The sequence below is a fragment of the Pagrus major genome, chromosome 13, assembly GCF_040436345.1.
Source record: "Pagrus major chromosome 13, Pma_NU_1.0".
NCBI lineage: Eukaryota > Metazoa > Chordata > Actinopteri > Spariformes > Sparidae > Pagrus > Pagrus major.
The window spans coordinates 721033-746284 of record NC_133227.1 but is presented as its reverse complement, the minus strand read 5'-3'; the positions used below and the strand labels follow the sequence as shown (position 1 = coordinate 746284).

At 42.0% G+C, this 25252-nt stretch overlaps 1 protein-coding gene across 2 annotated transcripts; it reads right to left on the bottom strand.

Annotated features, from left to right (window-relative positions):
* Positions 1 to 790: 790 nt before the first annotated feature.
* On the bottom strand, positions 791 to 24591 carry ssh2b (slingshot protein phosphatase 2b). 2 transcript variants are annotated; one of them, XM_073479221.1, is made up of 15 exons: positions 24391 to 24591; positions 20340 to 20383; positions 9559 to 9671; positions 9412 to 9476; positions 9198 to 9319; positions 8361 to 8426; positions 8191 to 8256; positions 7838 to 8032; positions 7484 to 7577; positions 7155 to 7283; positions 6720 to 6766; positions 6435 to 6581; positions 6142 to 6342; positions 4375 to 5383; positions 791 to 3731 (listed from the first exon to the last, which is right to left on the bottom strand). In XM_073479221.1, exons 1-15 carry the CDS (start codon positions 24451 to 24453, stop codon positions 2415 to 2417), a joined length of 3678 nt encoding a protein of 1225 aa, XP_073335322.1. In that variant the 5' UTR covers positions 24454 to 24591; the 3' UTR covers positions 791 to 2414. The 2 variants fall into 2 exon arrangements, with proteins under 2 accessions (XP_073335322.1, XP_073335321.1); XM_073479220.1 differs by lacking the exons at positions 20340 to 20383; positions 24391 to 24591 and adding an exon at positions 12646 to 13005.
* Between the last annotated feature and the right edge of the window lie 661 nt (positions 24592 to 25252).

Below are 25252 nucleotides of genomic sequence, written 5' to 3'. Positions count from 1 at the left end.
TGGTGTAAGAAGCAAAAAGAACAGAAAATCAGAGGAACGGCCTTCTTCTTACAGAAGAAAAGTAAACTATCTCAACAAAACACTATAGGTCAGCAAAATGTTTAGTTTATTCCAGATCTTATGAGTTTAAATTTAACTTAAAACTAAGTTCATTGCTTTGAAATTATGAGTTTATTCAACTTTTTTTTCCGCCTTGTGGTATAATTTGAGTTTAACAGTTTCACCTGCAGTTTTCTGCAATCAAGTGCATTAATTTGAACAGTTTTCATTCAAACTACTCTCTGTTGACAGTATGTACTGTGGATTATAACCCGTAAATGAATCATAGAAAGAGACTTTGTGGCTCAAATGTTTTAAAATGTCATTCAACATGAACAGACTGAAAACTTCTGTAAGTTTTTTCAAGTAACAGAGAAAATACTCACCTCATAAAAGGAAAAACAATCACTATGCTATATGACGCATTGTGAAAACAAAATAAACTAAAGAAGAAACAAGGAATCATTGTCTGCCAAAGAGCTGAAATGATTAGTGTTACCAATGACAGATCTATATAAATGTAAGGCTTCTCTGCTTTAACCTACTTTACCTTTAACCACATAAGCAATCTGAAGAGGTCACGATCTGGGAAACTGTGATGGACATTTTGTTTGACTATTTTCTGACACAAAACACAACCGCTAAATAATCTCTGAATCTTAAAACATACTGTCATCATCCATTGTTTAAATCATCACTTATAAGCATACTCAGTATATTACTGCACACAGACTCACAGCGAAACACTCGATAACTTCCATTGTTTAATGGTCACAGTTGAAGCACAGGATATAAAAGTGTATTTACAATGATAGTTTAAAATAAAACAAAAGTCAGTTTTTGACAACACACACACATACCCAACAGCTGCTACCACCTAAGCATGCTCCCCAAAAGTAGCAACCACACATTTAAAAAAAAAAAAAAACAACATTAAAAAGAATAAGGGAGTAAAGTGCATGTATGACAGACCTCCCTGTACAGACATTTCTGATAGACTGCAGAGAAGCTTCACTTGCCAGTCACAGGCACACTCCTACAAATGTGTACAAAAGAGAAAACGCTCAATTAAAAAATAAAATAAAATGTACACACCCACATGGTAAAGTTGTGCTACACAGTCGCACTCACACATAGACACAAACCAGATATAAAAACATGTACAGCTCCTAAAATGTCAACACTCACAATATAGACCTTTACATCTCAAAGAGAACACGGCAGAAAACTCACAAATATACACTCTGCCTTCAACTCCCAACCCCCCGAACCTTCCCCCTTTCTCCCACACAGATATACATACAGAAAATGTCGAGTTTTGAGTGGCATCGGAACTGTGAGAGGACACGAGAGAGATGAGTTTACTTCAGTTTATCGAGTCGTAGAGGTGAAAAATGTTTCTGACTGACATTCCAGAAATCCCGAGCCTGACGTTTGTGCAGGTCAGATTTGGTTCAGACTGACTGAGGTATTGTGTAGTCAAAACAAACATTTAAAAAAAAGACAAAACAGCATGCCTCTTCTCTTTGCATTTTGATTCAATGAACAGCTGTGTCACCAGCTCTGGTTACTTTTCTTTGGGGGAATACACTAATCGGTTTCAAACTGAGCTGCTGCTGCTGTGCAGACACAACCCGCGCTTAAAACCAGTCGTAAGGTAGCAGAATTGATTTTGATTGGTACTATGTGTCAGTATTTCAAGTATTTCTGCCAAATGAATAAAGGTTTATCCTCACTTGAACCAAATCTGCAGGTTTGAGAGTCTGTTTGAGTGTTAAAGTGATTCATTTACCTCAGATTGTACCAGAGGAACAGCTGTATCATTTTCTTGTCAGCTCAGCACAACCAGCATGTATTGATAAATAGACATGAATGCACATGAGAAGAGGAAAACAGAGGCTACATTCCACCTAATATCAGGTCAGACTATTCAAATCAACCAACAGTGATCAAGTAAATATCAAGTTGATGATGGTTAGAAACCAGCAGTGATGTAAAGAGTGAGTACGTGCAGGCTCAGGCCTGTTTACATTTTGTTTGATTGTTTTTGCTGCTTTTTGAATGTCCTCTGAAGGTGTTTACACCACACAGCATCTCTTCCAATTAGACTCATCGTTTTTAATTTCAATTGACCAGAACCGTCATAGCCTTGTCACTGTTCTTGCACCGAGACAAGTATCTCATAGCGCAGATTTCACAGGAGCTCTTGGCAGATCTGCAGGAAAAAAACAAAGTACTTAAAATATCCTTTAAGGCAAGAGGCATTGGTTTGTGTTTCTGAATAAATCTAACAATAATTTCCATTTCTCACAGGTGTGCATGATCTCTCTCGCTCTCTCTCACACAGTCACACACAGACACACACACAGTGAGGGTTACATGGTGTGGTAAAGGGTACTGACAGTTCTTTTCTTTAGCCGCCTCAGGGGATGAGTCCTTCCATATTGCTGCCTTGTTGTCATGAGTGTCGGCCCAAAAAATTGCAGAGAGTCTTGGTCAGAGTTGGGGAGCTGTCCTCCCTGCAGATTTGATGGTGGAGATGATGGAGGTGGTGAGGTTTCCGCAGCGTCAGAAAGCCTCTCCGCACCAATTTCGTGGACTTCTGGCTGCTGGCCGGCTGAGGAGGGAGAGTTGTGGACCCGTTGCTTCTTGGACTCGTCGCTGACAGTGTGAATCGGAGGTTCTGCTGAGGACGGCGCTACGGAGGAGGAGCGGCTGAGCTCCCACTCGCTCAGGTCGTTGGCGAGCAGCTCCAGACAGCCCAGTTTGGCCAGAGAGGCTGAGCGCTTCATCAAGGATGGAGGGGTCAGTCCCGCCTGGCGAATCCTGGCCTCCACCTCTCTGACCCTCTTCTGGACACTGCTGCCTCGCTTCTGAGGGGCTCTACCGCTGAGATCAAACACGTGGTCCACACGTCTGGCCTTGCAAACTCCTTCCCCGCTCACCTGCTGCAGGAAGGCACCCAGCTCGCACAAAGTCTCCCATGTCTCCCTCATGATAATGTCACTATAGGGTCCCTCTGTGGCGCAGTCCCAGTCTGTGCCTGATTCGAGCTCCGTCACGCCCTCCAGACACAGGAAGTTGACGGAGGCGAAGGGAGAATGAGTGGAGCGATGGAAAGAAGAGGTAGAGAGCAATCTAGTATCAGCAGGCTGGAGTTTGTGTACTTTTGTGCTTCTGTTATCATTTCCTAGTGCCTCCATCTCGACTTTAACTGATCCAACCTTCCCATCATCCTCCTCGTTCTCTGCCTGCACGCTGCTTACTACTGACACCGCAAAGCAAACTGATGCATCCTGGGGATTGGTTATGGCGTCGGGCTGGACGCTGGGTGGATGCTGCAGAGAGCAGGAGGAGCTGCCGGAGAGGGACGGTGGAGATGACGAGGGTGACGGAGTCTCGTGCTCCTGCTTCATTCTTTGCTCCAGCTGTCGTGTGACTCGCCGCACGGACCCCCTGGTCCAGTCGCTGTAGAGACCAGCAGGAGCTGCGTCCTCCTCGTCTTTGTTTTTTACTTCATCTTTGACATTCTCAGCTTCCATGTGTGATAAAACATCTTCATCATCTATTTCCTGGCTGGACCTCCTTGATTCCTGGTCTTCAAGGCCCTGAGGCTCCAATTGGCCAAGAGGTGAAGCCTCTGTGTGCCCTGCAGGCTTCAGTCCTGTGACCTGCACAGGGACGGTATTTTCCTAAAGGAAAGAAATACAAAATAAAAGTGTTAATATATTCTAGAGCTGCAATGATTAATTGATCAATCTATTAATCTATTTTTAGATTAGTTGTCAACTATCGATTAATCGGTTTAATAATTTAAAACAAAGTCACATTTCTCAGTGACTGACAATTTTCACCATTTTCTTTCATTTTATATACCAAAGAACTCATCAATTAATTGATTAAACAATAAGCAGATTAAATCGATAATGAAAATAATAATTAGATGCAGACCTGGTATAGTCCTCGTAACTCAGAAGACATTCAAGTTAAACTGTCAGCCGAGACATCAACTCTACCAGGAGTATTTCCCTTTATGCCACCAGGTGGCGACCTTGGACTTAAAACAACAGCTAAGCTGACCACATTTAACTACTGTGGGTAGTCCTCCAAACACCTCCAAATATCCCCCTAAAATTACATTTTCATCTAGGAATCGTTATTGTATCATTGCAGCCCTAATCTGCACACTTATCTCCATTGCAAACACCCAAATTGAGGCCTTCATCAGAGCCTGGGAGATGCTCTGGAGACAACTTATATGACCAAAGCTTAGACAACAACAGTTTGGGGGTTTGCAGTGGAAATAAGTTTGCAGCAGTTCTGCAGTAGCCTCACCTTTCTTTTCTCCTCCTCCTTCCCCTCACTGGTGGAGAGCTCCTGAGGCAGTGGTTGCTGTTCCTTCCCACAACTCTTCAGCTGGCAGCTTTTACCATCTCGACTCATTCCCTTAAACTTTTCCCTGGCACTGAAAAAGTTAATGTGATCTGCACTGTGGCCCGACAACACCTCGCCGTCTTGTGGAATGGCACTGGGGTAGCTGATAAAATCACTAGTGGAGGGAGGATGGGCCGCTAAGTCGTCCAAAGACAAGCCACACATCTGCTGGTCACAGTCTGGGTTTTTGACAGGCACTGGTGCAGACAGACACTGGGGGCCAGCCGGGTGTGCGCTTAGTGCTTGTGTTGCCATGGGCTCAGGCACTGACACTAGCATTGGTTTCATGACAGGCAGAGAGCAGGACAACGGCTGTGGTTTGATAACCTCATCCAAGCAGGTGGGAGTTGGGGACGGGGCAGGGGAGAGGGGGACGTGATGAAAGGATGGAGGCGGGTGAGGCTGGCCAACTACAACACTCTGTGCAACAGTCACCATGTCTGTCTTTTGGAGCTCAGGCACCACAGTGGCGGCTCTTGGCTTGGACAGAGGAGGTGTTGGGGGCTGCTCCTCGGAGTGACACACACCGTTGGAGAGCGGGGGAGATAACTGAGACACAGAGGACTCGGGACAGGGGGAGTCCAACTGGCTGATTTGGACTACAGCAGAGTGAGAGGGAGCCTCGATGCTTCGAGTTTCAGCTGCCACCCCCTCTGAGGTTGAAGAGCTGAGCTGATTGATGCCAGTATCAGGCTGGCTGGTGGAGTGTGCTGGTTTGCCAGTGCTGGTCGAAGTTCCCAGTGATTCCAGCAGCTCTTTCACAGAGGGGCTGGCCGTGCTGCTGGCCTGGTTATGGGGGTCGGAGTGACCCAGACTGTGCGGTTGGGCGTGAGATTTAGACAGTGGCTCGTGGTGTTCAGAGAGGTCGCTGTCAGAGTGGGACCGCCACAGTTTGTTGTGCCTCTGCTTGCTGTAAGAGGAGAAAAAAAGGAAAAAACACCTTGTTTTAGAGTATTTTCATCTCACTCCTATCCTCTTTATGCAGACATTTATACATAAACAAGCACATACTTGGTTTACAGTGTTGTTATGCTAAATGTGTTGTGATACAGAGAAAAAGTATGCTCATATGAAATGCACTTTAAATCTGCACAAATCAGTATTATTTAATAACAATGGAGCAAATAACTATACGTAATGTGAAAGGGGTTAGTCTTTTAACATCTTTTCACTTTTCAAAAATTAAATAACGTAAAAATCTTATTTTTAATGGCTTTGGCTTTTTTTTACTAGCCTGTTGTGGGACTGCTGTTACTTTGTCAGTGTTTCTCCATGTGACTGTTCTTCCTTTTCTTTGTTTTGTTTGACTCGGTGTCATTGTAAATGACTGTTTTGATTGCACGTGCACCAAACAATCTGTCAAGTGCGACTAAACATTTATCAAGCCTAGTATGCACAGATTTTTTGTTTGTCGAGCACTTTAAACATCAGCACTATGTCACTTTATTTTTTTAAATATACGCATCTGCACCTTTTTTAATGTTGGATGCACATTAAAGTCATCCATAAAAATTATGCAATCGAGCAGTTTTAAAGTGGTTTAGCCATGTGTGCCTTTATGTTTCATCCAGTTGAACGGTTTAATCTCATTAGCTTTGCAATCATGCAGTCTACGCTGCTTTGTGTTTTGTACACCCACAAATCCACATGAGATCTATATGAGGGTACCTGGCCAGCAGTATGCCTTGATACTCCTCCAGCTGTCGCATAAAAGAGGGGTTCGGTTTGGTCACAGCTCGACGCTCCTTGACGTAATCAAAAGCTTTTTTCAAATCCCAGCCGTACTCCTTCATGGCGTACGCGATCACTGTGGCTGCAGAGCGACTTATTCCCATTTTACAGTGCACCAGGCACTTGGATCCAGCTTTCCTGGAGTGGACATGAAGAGTCAAACATTTTTTATCAGTTTTTCAAATGGAGCTAACTCCTCAAAATGAAACATGCAGTCATGTGAAACTCACTTGGCTCTTGATATAAACTTGTAGGTGTCATTCCAATAAGCCAGCAGGTCGGTGGCCTCCTCATCGTAAACACGGATGTTGTGGTACTCAAACACACCGGGGAAGAAGTTATCAATCTCCCTCGTTACATTCAGGATGTACTGAACCCTGAGTGAGAATCAGACAGGAACTGAAATATTTTCACACAAAATGTCCAATTTCATTCAAACAAAATGATTGTTAATCATATAATACTTCATGGTTTTATCGACTTTAGTACAGTTTGTCCTGTGTCCCCCTCCTTACCCGCTCTTCTGCAACTCCTCCAAATTGGATGCATTCCACTCAGATCCCTGCAGGAAACAAAGCAAAAGTCAGACTAGTTCAGAGCCTTCAGCTGAGCTTTTCATAATGCTTAAATCCTGTGGCAAGGCCTGCCTGATGTCCATGTGCACAAAATAAACAAGAACAAAATACATTAAAATTAGGAAGACATAAAAAAAAAAAGACTATCATGTTTTACCAGGTTCTCAAGACATGAATTAAGCCTGATGTACAGTACAACTAATGTTCATACAATTAACTTAAAAGAACTGAGATGCTCTCTATTGTAAAGTGTTGCAATTATTTCATGTGTGATGAGTTCTGGCAGTTCTTCATCATGTGGATATCAGTGTAATGAGACAAACACTGGGGCCAAACGCAGCAGTGGTACTCCAGCGACGTTCTGAGTCAACCTACCAAGAAGACGTGATCAAAGATCTCCGTAGGACTGTCCATCTGGCCCAGGATGACAATCATCTCATTGTCGATGAACTCCTTGAACTCTCGAAGGTTGCATGTCATGTGCATTTCCAGCTCTGTTCGGATCTACGGAACACATTCGTCCAGAAAGCAGACAAAAACAGATTAAAATCTCAAAGCAGCAAATCTAAACCTAACAAGCAGGCATTAGAAGTTCAAATACTGATGACTTAAACGTCATTTTTCTAACTTTTCCTCTGGACCCAAATTTCAATGTTCATCTGTTTGGAGCATCATCAAATCCAGCATCTGAAGCACCGACTCACCTCTTTGCAGGTGACATTCTCGAGGTCTTTCTGCATCATGATCTCCCTCAAACTGGTTTTGATCTGACGCTCTGTCAGCTCTCGTTCTGTCGGTCTGCAGAAATACCATGACATTGAAATAAGATAAGTGCAAGTCCACTTCCATATATGAAGTGTTACAGCTGACATACAGTACATCCTATAGAGGAGACATCATACCAAACCTACTTTATGGTACTATGTGTATTACAATCAATCATGGAACGGTAGGGATTTATTTTCCAATACACACAATAAATAATCACGACCATATTGAAATGATAGTAAAAGGGAGAAAATAAGAAATGAAAAGGAAAAGATGATCTGGACACTTACATATCAGAGAAGAGCACGGGCGAATCGGCACGGTGTGACTGCACGTCCTGCATGGCGTTCCACTCGTTGATGCGTACCTGGTCGGAGGAGACCCTGCTTTGATAGTAGCTGACCCAGGTGAGGAACAAGCTGCCTGGGAAGTAGTTGTGACAACGAGCCACCTCGCATGCCTTATGGAGCGACTGGAGGGCCGACCTGCAGGCGATGAAGGGGGAGATGAGGGGGAGAGCGTTTGAGAGCATGACAGAAAAAGAGACTTTCCAATAAATGGATACCAAGATGAACACTTGCACAGAATAAAAGGGCAGACATCTATTTCTTCCAAGGCGTGTGATTAATGGAGTGTGACTCACCACATGGCCTGCACAGAAACGGGCTTGAACACATGCACTCTGCTATCCGTTGACACACTGAAACCCCTGAGAGCAAGAAGAAAAAGGTGAAATTAATAAAACACAGCCAGTCATCTTAGCAGCCCAGTGTTTAGTGTGTGTTTGCTCTGCGATTTAAGTATGTATCTTACCCATCTCCGTCGAGATGTATCAACGTGTCGCTCCATAAAGGCAAAACCAGCCCAACAGAACATGAGCTAGGAGGGGGAAAAAAGTAAGCCTGCATGTTACACCTTTCTGCACAATATCAAAACAGGAAGATACATGTCCACTCTAACTACACCTGGTTTTAAAATGCAATCTGTATCTGGACGGGAAAATGCGTAGCTTACATAAAATATAGGTGGAGTGACCAAGAAATTAAGCTGAAAGAAACACGGCTCTAGTAACTGTACTACTGTACTGTAGTAGTATCTATTCTGTGCCATGAAAGTGTCAAAAGTCATGTTATTCAACAGAACGGCAATGAGAATAGAAAATAAATGATTTATAGTAAGAAAAAACTGTGTGCACGAGGGTGTGTGTTGCTCTCATCTGTGCTGCTGATCTGTTGTTATTTAATCTAGTCGCAGAGAAGCCTACCTGCCTGTACTGCAACACACCAGGACAAGCGGACACAACATTTTTTTATACAAAAGAAGGAATAACCTAATGTGTCATATATGCCGAATTTACAAGAGGGGACAAATAATTAAGAATTTGTTGCAGTCATCATTTCACAAAGTTTCTGAAGTTTCCCCTAACTCAACAACTCACAAAACTCGAGATTTTTTTAAGGGAGTCTTGGGCTGATTTGCAGCCACCTCGATCTAATTTTAATAATGATAATGAGAACCCTTTATAAATACCAGGTGTAAACACAAAGGCAAGATCGGATAATTCCTTATCCGGATAACATATCCAGATACAGATCACTTTTTAATACCAGGTGTGAATGGTGTGTCAGTGTGTGTATGTTTCTGCCTCACCTATCTACAGGACTGAAATCCATTCCCAGCACCACGCTCTCCTCCGTGTCCTGACGCCCGTTGGTTGAGACCACCACCATGTAGCGGGTGATCGGAGTGTGGGCGCTCTCCAATCGAACCGCCTGGATCAAAAAAATGAAACAAAGTTGATCGTCTTGAAAGTCGATTGGCAACTTTAAGATTTAATTTTGTGTGTGTAAAAGTGTGTACCCACCAGTTTGATGTTGTCCTCTGGTCTGAGGAGAGTGAACATGGTTTGTAGATGCTGCTGGATGTCTCCTAGTGGAGGAATAAAACACAACTCTGATCAGTGTCAACGAACGTGTGATGCAGTCAAACACTCTTTGACCTTTCACCTCACCTGCATGTTTGCTGCGCAGCTGTGAGAAGCGAGAGGCAGAAGAGGGGGAGGAGCCATTTCCTCGAGGTAAAAAGAGAGCAGCTCCTTTAACTGTCAGGAAACTTTCGCTGATGCTGGACAAAGGGAGAGAAAAGAAAGGAGAGAATAAAGTGAGTGATAACCACTTATAAAAGGCTTTAAACAGTTCAAAAACAAGCAATATAAAAACAAAACCATGGGCTGTGTGAACTTGTGACTGGAGTTTCACATTGTTTTATGACAATTTACTCACTAGACTAAATTGTATGTGTTGTCATGTTGATGCTTCAGAGACATAATGCTGACACAGTTGCTGGCTTTGCTGCGAAGGCTTTTATTCCTCAGCATGAAAACATCTGCTGAATATTGAGTATGAAGGATTTTGTCATCTAAAAGTTGAATGCGTTTCAATAAAGGCGATTTAATCTTCTGTTTTCTTAGAAAATACACACAACATCCTGCACAAACATCATATACAAAATAATAATGGTGAGATTTACGTGCCTTTATGAGCTCAAGACACTTTGCAGTTTACAACAAACAGCAGCTGGTTCCAATAATGAGCTGGCTTAACTGAACTTGTACAGGATAATAAAATGACAGGAGGGATAGGACAAAGACACGCTGAGTTACAGAGGAAAACAAACAGTCCACTCATTTAACCAGCCTCCAGTTCACATGAGCCTTGCCCTTTCTCAAACTAGCAGACCTACGGGCAGTTTTTATCTTTATACGCTACAGGCAATTAGAACTTAACTGGCTTTGACTGAGACATTTATGGCACATAACTGCACAACTACCGGGCATGAAAGCGGCACCTCCAGCTTAGCTACTTGGCACTACTGCTCTCCAAACAATCGGTTATGTAATGGACTTAAGATGCATTCCTTTGATTTTCACGTTGCTTGGCCATTTTTCGAATCATGGCCAAAATCACAGCGAGGGATGTATTACACGTCGGATTAGACTGACACCAAAGAAGAAGTCTCACTGTGTTCTTTAAAGATGGAGTGAACACATCTTAGATACTCCTCGATACCACATGTTAGGAAAGATGTGATAACCACATTCAATAGAAAAGAAAGTACCGAGGCTATTAAAAAAAAGAAAAGAAAGCTCTTCAATCAGATTCCATTCGATATTAAAGAATAAAGTTCACCCAAAAATTACAAATCTAAAATGGGAAAAAACAACAACCGACAGCTGAGAAAAAATATACATATACAGACATATACACAGTCTCTGGAAGCCCCTGAGATCCCAAACTTATTTGAAAAGACATGACATAATATATTATATAATACAACATAATATAATACAACATAATATAATATAATATAATATATGTAATATAATTATAACGTCTTTTCAAATCAGTTTGGGATCTTGGGGCTTCCGGAGACTTAGAGTTAGGCTGTTTGGAGCCATTTTATGTTTTTAATTTAATTTTTTGTTGTTGTTGTTTTATGTTTTAAAAAAGGTCACCATCTGCTTCACTTATTTAGGAGAATACAGCAAAGCTGTTTTACTGTGAATCCCCTACGAAACTTTGCCTGACTTTCCCTCCACATGGGGGTGAGATAATGACAACATTTTCATTTTTGAGTGAACTTTAGATCACCTTTAACATTACCACAAATGTGTTGGTGGTTAGTGACTTTTTCTGTGCTGGCACTGTGTGCAGGTTGTTTACTTAAAAAAAGAAGAACATTACCTTTATTCTTTTTGCCTTGATATCGAAAGAGGTATCGATTATGTTTTCTTTAAACTTTGTATTGTATCAAATTTTAAATTCTCATATGGTGACAACCTTACTGCAGATTTACCACTGACACCATTGATCAGTGACTGTCCCCATTTGTCACTCCTTACTGGGGCCGATGGTAAATATAGGCCAAGGCTAGGGAAGGCCTATCAGCGACAGGAAGTCCCATTTTGTCATCATCTGTTGTTAGGACGAAGGAGAAGAGGAGCAGAGGCGAAGGGGAACGGACAGCGGTAATTACAGAAGTGACAATCCGCAGCTTCAGGAGGATGGTTTTAAAAGTATCCAGTTACAAAATGGATGTTAGAGATTTCTCTTTACATCCACAGATTTGCTGTTCTAAGTTTTTCCAAACAGTCTCAACCTACATCTCACACATCACACTCAGTTTCTCTTGTGGTGATGTTAGAAACGTCTTTCATAAAACTGGATCTGGGGCACATAGCAAGCATGATTGGCTCCAAGCGAACCTCTTTACTTTCGAGTGGAAAAAGAAGCCTCTATAACCTCCCCAGGCTACCAGAGGGTTCAGCAGCACACCAGAAACATTATCAACACCGGCAAATGATGAAACTAGAAAATAAAACAGCTGCTTCATTTACTGCATCAATTAAAAAAAAATAAAGATATACATTTGGGGTTTGTATTCTGGTTGGCACACCTAGAAGATCCTCAGTCCTGTACCCAGTGAGAGGCTGACATCACTCTTTCACCAAGTATGAATACACACTTGACAGCTGTCTTATACAACTGTGAATAATGGCTAAGTGCAGACAAACTATGTCTCCACTTGGCTGATCAAGAAAACCGAAATTGCCAATGAATGCCATCATCATTCCTGGCTTTTGATCTCTGATGACATGCAGCTGACAGACTAATTACATCCTCCAATTCATGATCTGTCTCAGGTACACTGTGTGCCTTCCTGCAAGATGCATTTTAAGCACATCTAAAATAAAAAAAGGGTGGGTGGGTGGAGGAGGGTACATGTGAGGAGATGAGTGTGGCATCTGGCAGATATTTCACAAGGAGCAAAGGGAAGGAAACATCTTCCTGCAGCCTGACTCTGCTGCTGCTGCCATATCCTTCCCATTGAGTCATCATGGGAAAACCACATGCCTTTGTCATACAGGATAAGAGTTGGCAAATATACGAAAGCAGGGCAAATTAGTGAGCTTCAAGTGAGAAAGCGTCTCCAAACAGTCCGATTCTAACAGCTTACATTAAGTAGCGAAAGATGTCACTGCATAGTTCACTATGTTCACACAGAAAACCTGGGAACACACTGTTTTCATGCAACTTACAGCTGATAAATTTCCCCCCGAGAGATCACGGAGTTCCCGGTGAAATGCGGTCTCATCTTCCCCCCGCAGCAGGCGCAGAAGCAGCCGGCTGACGAGCTCCGTGGCGCGGTCACAACACCGGGAGGCATCGCTGCTCTGGTGGCCGGGGCAGGGCGCACAGAAAGCGGGCTGCGGTTACCGAAACCTCGGTGTTGAGGTGTGGAGGGTAGCTATGAAAACGCGGATGCTCTGGTGTTAAAAATCTCACTTTGACGACTTGCTTTTAATGGACATCGCGATTTAGTTAGGGAGTTATCCGTCAAATGGTTAAAAAACAAAAAAAAGAGCGCGGTTTTATAGGCTAATATTCAGATATGGACTTATTTAACACATGCTGTGACAGAGCAGGTGCCTCATAACATCTGCTCAGCTGTACTGTTTGATTCATCTGCAGCAGGCTGCGGTAAATCCATCCGCTGGAGGGGAGGAGCCTCGCAGGGTCCAATCCGCGAAAACAGCGGTCCTTCGACGGCTGTATGAGGGGTGATTAGTGCCACGGTGAATAAGGGGAGGGGGAGTATGACAACCAGTGACAACAACATGACTTTAAAGAGGTCATATTATGCCAATTTTCAGGTTCATACTTGTTTTGGGGGTCCTAGTAGAACAGGTTTAAATACTTTAAAGTGACTACGAGGAACTTTTAAGTGTTTATCAAACAGTCTAGTGATTCCTCTGATGATCATAAATAACCTGTAACAACAAACGAGACTGTCCGCGTAAAGACTGCTATTTTTATATAGTTTTATTGATGCCTGGGCTTGGGTCCGATCACATTTATCACATATAAAATCACATATAAATACGTTACCTCATTGCGATCCATCCTGCGGTCTCTCTGTCACGCTCTAGCAAAGATCTTTACAACGGCAGGCGCTGGTATTGTACCGCTTTTGCGAAAAAAGGGGCCGCTAGAATCTAAAATCTAAAATAACACGACTACAGCAGTAGCGGCTGTATGTCTGTTGACCAACTGGAGTATATATATCTTACAATAAATATATAAAAAATGTATATTTATATAACACCCGTTACAAAGGGACGCACATAAGATACGGAAGTAAAGGCTTGACTAAAGAAAAGGCAAAAACCCCAAAAGCATAATATGACCTCTTTAACAGAGACAATTTTTCAGCCATAAAACTGAAGAACCTTTAGATCAGTCATGAACAAATGAATAAAAAAGGAGCTGGATTTTACTGGCTTTTATATAATTAGTTCATGTGGTTAAGTCAGAAAAGGATGCAGCTTATATTATACTTATCGTATATGTACAATAGATTCAGATTTATAAAATGACCAGCTTAAAGACCAGGGAAAAACCCAAATCTTCCTACTGTAAAGTATCGTGGCATTAGAATGAGTTTAAGTTTGGATACGGAAGTATAGGTGCTGAGGGGGCTGCAGCACCCCATACAACGAGGCATTTTAAAAGCCATCAACTAATAAACTTCATGTATGTCATGTGTGTAACATTTGCCGAATTTACAAGAAGGCCCTAATAATTCAGAATTTGTCATAGACAGCGTTTCACAAATATCATTATATTTCTCCTAACTCAACAACTCACAAAATTGAGCAATTTTGTAATGGAGTCTGGGGATTTTCCCTCCCTTTTTCATCTTCTTTCTGCTGTTGACTGTAGTTGCTGTTGCTGCTTTCAAGTACATATTGGTGTTCAAGTTTGAAGGAAATAAACTGATCATCTCCGACTGACTGATTTCAGTCAAAATTGAAAGCCTATGCCAATCGGTTTCCAATTTAGAATCGAAATTGTGACACCCCTGTTTACTACCAACACATCAATCCCCGAACCCTTACTTTAGACTGAAAATGACTAATTTGACTTCAACTTGAACCTTCACAACATGTCATGGTTCCCTCGATCTCAACAGACATCAAGACGATCTTTCGGGACAGTTTCTCCTGGTTCATCATCACTGTCAATTTTCTCTCTTCTCATGGTGACAACTGTCAGTAACCTGGTATCTTAGCTTCCATGACAACACTTCTCCTGATTAAGCATTAATTACTCCACACACCCTGAGGGGGCATCCTCTGGAGAGTGAGGGCCGCACACTGATCACATGCGTGTTGTCTGAACCCTGCTGTTGGAGGGGGGGCGACGAGGTTGTGTAACCAACTCTCGTCTGTGTCCTTTAAGGAAAATTCTCACCAGACGCAGCGACACTTGACACCTAAATGTGCTGCTGCTTACAGCAACAGCAAAAACAACACAACAACAACAACAACGGAAAAAGGATTGAGAAATCAAAAAGGAGACATCAGGAGCAAACTGAGGTGAAACTTGACCTTAGACTGGTTACGCTGCTTGTTGATCCCCCGTGGTTTCAATTCATAGTATGGATTACAAACTGTGGGTAAATACATGGCCACCACCTGACTGCCAATTCATATCCCATGATAAACAACTGCAGTGGTGTTTTGCTATTAATTCTATCAGGGGAATGTTTAATACTGCATACATATACATGAGTGTGTGATGATGATGTGTGTCTTTATGTTTTGATCAAGCAGCCAGTTGGTGGGATTCAGCAACAAGATGAAGTGGATCAATTAACCCCACAATGTTACAGCCGTTGACCTTCTCTCAGTGATCTTAAGAGCATAAAATTGTTTATTTATTAGTCCGCCCCAGTCACGGGAGGTTTAACATATCGCAGTACTAGATGGTGTAATAGACTGCCAAGTGGAAACATTAAAGGGGACGGAGGTACACAGCAAAAAGGTCAAGGGTTCAGTGAAAGCATGATCACTGTGAATGTTTATAGCAGACAACAGTTAAACTAATGAGACTAGAGCTGCAGCGATTAGTCGATCGATCAATTAGTTGACTAAAAGGAATTAATCACCAACTATTTTGATAATCGGCTAATAGTTTCAGTCATATAAACATTTGCTGGTTCCAGCTTCTTAAATGTAAAGATTCGCTACTTTTCTTCTTCTTTATACTATCATACGTCCTGTATGATAGTATATTACGAGCCTTGGGGTTTTGGACTGTTGGTTGGATGATCACACAATTTAAAGATGTCACTTCAGGCTTTGGGAAACTGAAGATGAACTGATTAAACCATCTAGTACTGCATGCTGCATGCTTATTGGCTCGCTGACCCTGATGAGATTAACTCCTTATGTATTGAAATTTGGTATTGAATGACAAGACATTTTTTTGATACTTGATAGTATCAATGCAATTCAGTCGATGCCATGAAAGTATCAAAGTTTGATACTCAGCCTGACGTAACTCAGTTGTATTTAGTCTCAGAGGGTCAGAGGAAGCTAAGTTAAGAAAACGCAAATAACAATTGCACAAATGAAAGAAACACACCAACAGTGACCCACAGAAAAGAAACACCCGTCACCAATGTAACCGACTGTCTTGGGTTCACCTAATTGAGAAACTAAATGGGACACTCTGACATAACACCAACAACTCCTGCCTAACGGCAACTCTGAGTGGACACACTACTTTTTTGTGCTCTGGTGGGGGGCCTTTTAAATCATCATGATGTTACAATGGTACAGGGCTCATTACTCGATGACTGTCTGCCTTCGCCGATGGACGATGACATAGTCTCTGGGCCCAACCCTCATAAACGATAAATACATGTGAAAATAATCAACAGCATAATCGATACTGAAAATCATCAGTAGTTGCAGCCTAAAATAAGACTCATATTCATCAGGAGGCCTTCATCACTGACAGCTGATAACAGCTGCTTAATCCAACAGTAACCCAATCAACTTAAATTGGACTCATTGATTACGGAAACGCTTGTTACATCTGTTGTAAAAGCATGGTAGATCTAGCTTGGAACAGTCACAGTCATCCTGTTCTCAGTCTGCCATTGGTCAGGTACTCCTAGTGGTCCACGAACTCTCAGCAACCCACATGTTTGTTGTGTTGGTCCCATCTCTCAAGTTCCACCTTACTGTTCTCTCATTTGACGGCTGAAATTCACGCCGTCCAATGACAATCAACGAAGGCCAACGACGTGGTTGTTACATGCAGACAGACACCGGACACTCCTCTGTTGCTCTTACGTCTCCACGTATACAAAGACACAGACAGTCACCTTAGTGATCACAACATCACATATATAATACAGTACACCCGAGGCTATTGTGTGCTCTGGATCTGAAGCTCACAAACATCTTAAATACACACACGTCTATCCCAGGAGCAGTTGAGTCTTGTATGTGTTAAGAACTGACAGGAAGTCAATCCGATTGTTTACAGTTGAATCAATCTGCCAGACAACATATCGATCAGAGTACATATATTAGATTACAACAGAGCGAGTGAAAAAGATTTATATCATCCGACTTAAGAATTCTTCAATTGAAGTGCCATAATAAATTCCTCTTCCCCCTCTGATTTCTCTTCTGAGAGTCCTCCAGTGACGTTGCTGCTTCAGCTGATGTCACTGTTCTGCTGATGTCACTGACTTTAATCAGCAGCACTGCAGCAGGCCCTGCATCACTAAAGCCTTGTTCCCGCCTGAATGAATCTCACTACCTGTGTCAGAGATGAGCTCTGCTGCAGCTGCCTTTTATGGTGCGAGAGACACAGACGTCAGCAGCACTGTGGGAGCATTAATTCAGTAACTCAGTGTGTGGGCTCAGTTTCATTGAATCGTTTTTGCCTTTTTGCCAACACCCGAGTCCACTGGGATGTGAAAACTCTACACTGCTGTTTTGGACTTTGGACTTTGGACTTAATAATAACTTCAACGTAATTCATTTAAACAATATCTTCCTCCTCCAGGTCAATCTGGGTGAGGGACATGGGGGAATGAAAACAGTTCCATCCATATCTTTCTACAGCTTTATAATGCACTGTATTTATGAGGCAACGACCACTCTGAGGGATCAATCTTGTAGCTAAACTCTGCACCAATATTCTGATTTACCAGGAAACAGATCACACTACAGAGACATTTTAACTCTTATTTCTTTAAAACTAATACTTAATTACCATATCGGCCCAAATTAACCACCATAACTCACTCAGGCTCATTTAATCCTACACATCACGACCTTTCCCATGCTTTTTCTATGGTTCGTCACCAGCGGATACAGTGTATTTGTCCATACAGCTGATTAATGGCTTTGTTTAGCTCAATGATGATGTATGAAATCAGTGATTGTGGAAGTTATGTCATCTGATTACTCAACAGGAAATCTGTGACTTTCACTGGGGAAGATACAAGTACTCTTCTCTTGTGATGCTCCCACGTTAAGAGATTAAAAAAAAGGCCCAAGACAATCTTTTGAACAAATAAAATTAGCTTTAAGATCGTGGGGATTAAAATGGAAATCCACGACTTTCTTAGCAAAGATAGCAAAATATTCAGTGCTGCATTTGTCATGTCTTGCATCATTATTGGGTGTAAACCGTTACCTAGCTGCGTGGATGAAAATGTCTTTACTAGGTAATGTTTTGAAATAAAGTTACCAGAAAAGTAGTGAGTCACTACTGAGAGTGATAAGACTGCCTGGCAGCACAAGGGCAGCAAGTTCAACCAACGGTAAATGAACCAATCTTAACATTTAACAAGACTCCACCATGGGGATGACATCCAAATATAATTCCTGGCTTCTGCAGCCTTCTTGTAAATTTGGCATTAAATGCGATACATTAAGTTGTTTCTTTCCTTGTAAAAAGTGTCAGGATGTCGAGGCATCACTGTACCAGTCTGGCTGCTTCTGTGTCTGAAGCGCATCTTATCTCCCAACAGCTGTTTGAACATACTGTTTCAACTACTTTCACCATTTTAAACAAATTTATGAAAGAGACAACAGTTTATGGAGGGTGAACATGTCAGATTTCACAAACACACTAAACAGTAACTAATATAAGCAACTTCTTTGTTGTCCGTGGAGGAAGTCCCCAGACTCCCTTAAAAAAATTGAGACTAGTTGCGTTAGGAGAAAGTTAATAGTCTTTGTGACATTTCTTTTTTATGTATAAAAAACATTATATAAGTGAGATCCAATCAAAAGAGGTCACTTGAGAAGTATATTAAGGCCAGGTTTGAACTGACAGACATAAAGCTGTCCATAGAACGGATGAAAATACTAACTGTGAACAGGCTCTTAGGGACACATATTTGATGGGTGGTTTGGTGGTTCCTCCAAAGAAAATCTTACGTTTTCAAGTTTTTCAACATTTATGTACAAAAGTTGGAAATGCTAGACCTCATTATAAACAACAACCAAAAAAAACTTAAAGACCAACATTGCTCAAGAAGTCCACGGCTGACCAACCACAATTCATTTTGAATGCCCTCCACATTGACTTTACATTCATTCAGGGCCCAAAATGGCTGTGTTATGATGGTAGCTTCAAAATAGGTTTGAGGCTAATCTGAAGTCAAGACAAGGCTCAGCTCTTCAGCAGGAACTTGATATTCATACTGTTTAATGGTATGTGTTCCTTTGAAAACAATGAATTGGCATTTCTGCACAAGTAACAAGGTCACTGTGTTACATATGCCATAGTTGGGTGGAACAGTATACAGTCAAATGAAGCATCAGAAAACCTATAACTTTTGAAAAATGTCACATTTAGCCCAATGTGTATGGCTGTATGAAAGGTCAAATGATCTCAGAACTTCAAAACAAACCATTGAAAATAATATTAGTTTACAAAACACTGTGTAAGTCAAAATGACATCTGATGTGATACCTCTGTGACTCTCTCTCTCACACACAAACACACACACACACACACACACACACACACACACACACACACACACTATGTGAATATAGATTTCACTCCCAGCTGCACAAATACAGAAAGCCCTCTCAGTTGGATCGCAGAGAGCTCCGATGACCAGACAGACACAGAGCCGCTCTGACTTTGGGAGGGGCTACCAATCTGCCCCTGAATCAGCAGTGCAGCTCCCCTGACCCACATACCCAGACCTGACTCACTCTCATGGAGCCTACTGCCCTCTAATGGACGGCCAGAAAATCACGGTTAAGCATCTCATACAAGAGAGGATTTCAGGATTTAAGTTGTTATTAAGGGGCCACATTTAAAAAACAGAGAGATAAGAGTGTGATTGCAACTAAGGTCCACTGGTATCTAGAGTACATAAACACAGCAGTCAGTAGAAGGAAATTGCTGGTAGCTACGGGAAACCAGTTGTAAATGTGGTTGAGTGAAACAGGATAAACCAGATTCTCAACTCCAGTTCAACGCCCGAGGCAACAAGGGAGAGCACAGGATTGCGTTGCCACAATAGCACAGCAGCTCTTTGTATCAGTAAAGGCAGGAAGTCCTACAGAGTCTGACACATTTAATGATTAAAAATCAAGTGCTTCTTCAGGTTGAGTCTACCCCTGTCAGTTCATGTCAGGTCAGAGGTCAGGGGCAGCAACACAACATGCCCTCTGTTCAGATACTTCAACTGATGCTCTTGCTGTCTCTCTAGCCAATCGGCCTGGATATATGTCCAGTACAATGTCACTGTGATTCACACTCTTGGCTTATGTGGTGAAAATCCCACGACGCATTGTATTTTTGAGGAAACAGGAAGAGGTTTTTTTGTTTAGCGCTGAGGTCACAGATGGGAAAGATGATGAAGCTTTGTCTCAGACAACATCTGTTAATGTCTTACCTCCTTGGCTGAGAGCGGCGGTCATCCTCCCCACTACCGGACTCCTAAAGAGAGAAAATGAGAAAATTAGATTCATTAATGGTTAAGTATACTACTATAGACGGTCAACCACTGAGCTTGGAGTCAGAGACACAAAATGACATTAAAATCCACATAACATTACTTTGATCATGATGCATTACAATAAACGTTGATATACAAATTATAAAATCTCCAAAGACTTTTAAACTTTTTGAATTTTTGTCAGAAGACATTTTATTGTGAAATTTTCATTTGTTTTCATAATTAAACTAGAACATCTAATCATGTAGCACTATTACTTCAGTCTTGATTCATTCTATGATGCTCTGTAAAAGACCACCTCCAAATCTTAGAGATCAGAATTAAAAAAATTTAAATGTTTAGCAACATTAAAGAAACTTCCACTTGAACAAAACAAGATGTGAGACAAAATGTATGTGAATAAAGTCCCACTGTTCTACGTTGATTGGTAATTAAAAGAAAAAAGCTTATTTGAGCTTATTTCCATATTCACAAGCTCTCTCTCTCTCACACACACACACACACACAGTACACATTTAAAAGTGCATCTAACATAGTTTAGACAGTACTGCCTGGGGAGAGAACAGTGGTAGAAGAGAGACAGGAGGCAGAGCGGAGCGGAGCTTCAACTCAATTTGCACACTCTCCAGGAAAATGACCTCAGTCTGTTTTTAAGGTGTGGCCGGTCAGCGAAAAACACATTCACACACCAAAACAAGCGGCAAATGAGGAAGAGCAAATAAGAGAAAAATCCAAATCACATCCAATCAGCACTTTGCAGAATATGAAGCTTTGCTAAATGAGAGGGCTGAGGATTAGAGGCAGATTAACACCTGGCACTCATCTTGCAGTGCCTGGCTGGTACTTATCTTGTTTACACTGTATGTAGGCTTAACTGGCCTTAACAACATTACAGAACCATTAACAGCTTCATAAAAGGAAGAAGTGGATTACAGGCTGATGATAGGCAACAATGGGACAAAAAGATGAACTGAATCTGACTGAAGCTGTGTCACGTAGATGAAAATTGTATTACAGTATTTTTTTTTAATCTTCGAATGCTAGTGCAAATTGCGTGCAATGTATATGTGAATTTCATTTTAAAGAAGTGGTAGGTTGTGGCCCAGTTATTGATCTTGTGGATTGTACACCTAATGAAAATATGGGACGCTTGAACCAACGTGTCCATAAAGGCTTCTGCATTCAGATTCTTTATCTTTTTTTACTTTTAGAGCAAAAATATAAAAACCTTTTATCCTTCAATACTTTGTGTGTGTTGGTGCATACCTGAGTCTAAATATGACCACATGCTTAGCACTTAATGCTGGGAAATGTTGTATTTGGCAGGTCTTTTGGAGACAATAACATTTAAATACCTTAGTTATATTATTGAGTTCTGTTGCACATCACGGTGAATTAAATTGCAATGAGTAAGCAAGTCTCAACTGAACACAAAGAACCTGATTGTATATGTAAAGTTTCAGCTGTTGTTCAGCGCCATCGTGTCCTACATCATGACATATCACCTGACCTTTGTTTGGATTGGAAAACACACAGAGATTTTGCATGTATGAAAATGTGAGAAGATTTTTCCAAAGCTTATGGAAATGTGTAGCCTGAGTGTGCAGGCTGGGCAGGGATCTGCAGGCCTGGAGGCGAGTCTGTGCAGGACTGGGAGTCACAAGTTACAGCATTTACAGTCACTAGGTTAAAACTTTTAAAGACCAAATGAATGTGTGTTTTCCCTACAAACACCCTTATTATGGAAGCATACACACAACAGTGAGGCTGGAAAGATTCAACATATGGTTCGCGTAGAGATGGTGGAGAAAAAAAAAACCCGCCAGCAGCCATCTCATGATAGACTTTACATAAGACTTCACACACGCACACATCACATGACAGACACAGGAAACCAGACATGCGTCTGTGCAATGTGTTATCACTGTATGTTTGCGCTGGCTGCAACTTGAAAGCATATTTCCACAAGAAGACACCTCACATCCTTCACCAGCCCTGGCTGCCTCACCTTGCTTAATTACACATTTACATATCTGCTTCCTGTCTTTCACAGCTCACACTCCTCTCACGATGAACGACTTCCTGGCTCAAAATCACATTTTTAACATACTCGATCATCTAAAAGGATAGAAATGTACTCCTTAGACAGTCGAGGAAGTTACATAAAATGTAGAGACAGTTATCATTAAATCTACTCAGAGAACCGGTTTTGCTCTGAGAACATAAAAGGTGTGAAGGACAGGGTCCCTTTTAAGGCCACAATACCCAGAGATAGTTTGTGACCATTTTTGGTTAAAAAATAATAATAATAATACATTGACTGCAGTTTGTGATATGGGGGTAGAAAATGACACATTCTTACACAGAAAATCTAATCTTCTACTTGTCCTACAGAGCAAGAAAACACATCAAAAACCTTTATTGTGTTGTATTTTCTCCAACCAGTAATTTAAGTTTGAGTCAACCTTCAGAGATTTTGCTACAATGTTAATAACCTGAACGATTTGTGATTTCTAGGGCTGATGTCTATACCGATATCAGGGAGTAAAAAATTCTGGTATCAATATATATCAGGCCGATATACAGACATTTTTTTTTCAATGATACCTCAAATGTGGCTATCAAACACTTGTGACGCTGACCAATATATCAGTTGGGCTCCAATGCTTATATTCACTTGTGCATTGATAGCCATCCCTTGGCTGTTTCAGGCCATTATGATAAAAGTTGCACATCAGTGAGCAAGACTGCTTTATGACAACACTGGATTTTTACCTGATTTTTTACCTTGATTTGTCAGGCAATTAATTCACTCGATTAGAAACATAAAACATGAATCTTGACATTAGATTTTATCCGAATTGGATAATAATTCATCATCCCCATAGAGAAGTCACATGCATTAACAATCCCTGATCAACCGGCTCTGGGAAGCAAAACACCAGCATTTAACACATTAAATCCCACTGACGGCTCTACGAAGAAAAGGGCTTGTTCACACGCTGTCAACACGTACACAAAGCAGAACTGACGCGCAGAGACAGACAGAGGAAGACATCTGATGGGGAAACAGACTGTGTGTGTGCTTGTATATTACTTCCTCAGTCTATTCCTGATTGTCTGGTGGGGCTGTCTCTCTGCTTCTGCAGAAAAAACAAGACGAACAGCCAGAGCAGACAGAAAAAACACCTGCTCCTCTGCTTTGCATGGGCAACACACACACACACACACACACACATAGAGAGAGAGAGAGAGAGAGAGAGAGAGAGAGAGAGAGAAACCGACAGGAAGACAGATGCAGACAGAGGCAGACAGGTAGAGAATCATGCAGACAGGAGACAAAGACACGTCCACAACTTTTGTTTACATACCAAGACAGCACACAACAACAATGCACGAGTAAATACCCGCATTCATGCGTGTCACAAGGCGCTTATTACGAGCGGAAGTGCATGAACTGTTTCTTGGTAGGGAGCTAAACTATAATTCTGCAACCAAACATCAGCTAGCAGTGCGGTTTGGACGGCGACCAATCGTACCTGTAAACACTTCAACAAAAGACGAGAGCTTTCTTATCACAAACAGCAGGAGCTCACTGCCAGCTGCACCTTTGGACTGGCGGAAATGAGCCTACAGGAACCATGTCAACAGTGGACACAATAAAAACACATGAGGAAACTGTCCTTTGCTAGCAAGCTAACGCTGCCAACAGTGTTGTTGTTGTTTATGGGGGGGGGGGAAGCAGTAAAATACATTTTATAGCAGGTAAACTTAGCGAGTAACACACAGGTACCATAACTGTAAATGATGAGCAGCTATATTTCACGCATGCGCACGAGTACAAAGGCAAGGCACTTTATGACAGTCAGCAGCCGACAAAAAGACAGCGGAAATGGAGCCTCGAAACGCTTTCGATGGCGAGGAGATTTGTGTTTCGGTGGTGGTGGAAGCGCTGGTGGAGGAGGGTTCAATAAAAGGCGGCTCTTACCGAAACGCAGGGGCTGGAGCTGGTGCTGGGGGTCGGTGAACGCTGCACGGTAACCAGCGCCATTCAGCGACCGGGAAGCGGACACCTGAGAGGAAGCGACAGCGGCGAGACGAGCATAATTGTTCTGAGGGGGAGAAAACCCAGCTGAACCCGGGTTGTTGGGCTTCTCTCGTTTTTCCTCCCTCTTCCTCTCTGATCGTGGACTATTTGACTACTCCCCGGCTGTTTCCTCTGTCAGCGCCACCTGCGCATGCGCAACTACCCTTGGCTTGTCAATCCTGATTAACCATATGCGCGCTGGACGTAAACAAAGCAGTCATGAGTAGTGTCTGTCCGTCAGTCAGTCAAGCAATAAGTGATGGATTGTATTAAAAGCTGACCTCCATCGTCGGGAGAACAGATACAGAAATTTAATTCATAAAATGTTTGTCTTAAAGGGTACTCAAATGTATATTTTGCTTCCATAAAGTTGAGGGATTTGCGAGACAAAAATCTTTAAACACAGTGGTCAGGATCAGCAGAGGCCAACATATCATGACTTTTGGTGAGACCCTCCAAAACACTGGAACACTACATTACCCATAGTGCAACATCTAAGCGGCTCTTGACTCTCCATGCCTCATACATATACCGCTTTTCCACCCAAATTAGGGGGTCTACACAGGGTCAACCCGCTGAAAGTGACCTATTGACCCCATTCCCACTTCCCGCAGGCAAGGCAGCCCATCTGTGATTTTTTTATCTGAAGCGTTACGTTGTACGTCACTGACGTCACGTTTCACATCACGAATGCGCGGGAAACAGAACAGAACAGAAGAAGAGAAAACAACTATAGACCCATTGTGAAAGAGACGTCTGTAAA

Bases quoted from the DNA above. Each gene is read 5' to 3' on its own strand.
- ssh2b (XM_073479220.1), bottom strand. From the start codon at position 12,773: ATGCCTCCCGGTGTTGTGACCGCGCCACGGAGCTCGTCAGCCGGCTGC. The intron at 9,672-12,645 runs GTAAGTTGCATG...CCCTTTGTCCAG, and splicing joins CGGGGGGAAATTTATCAGCT to CATCAGCGAAAGTTTCCTGA. The intron at 8,257-8,360 runs GTAAGATACATA...TCTTGCTCTCAG, and splicing joins ATACATCTCGACGGAGATGG to GGGTTTCAGTGTGTCAACGG.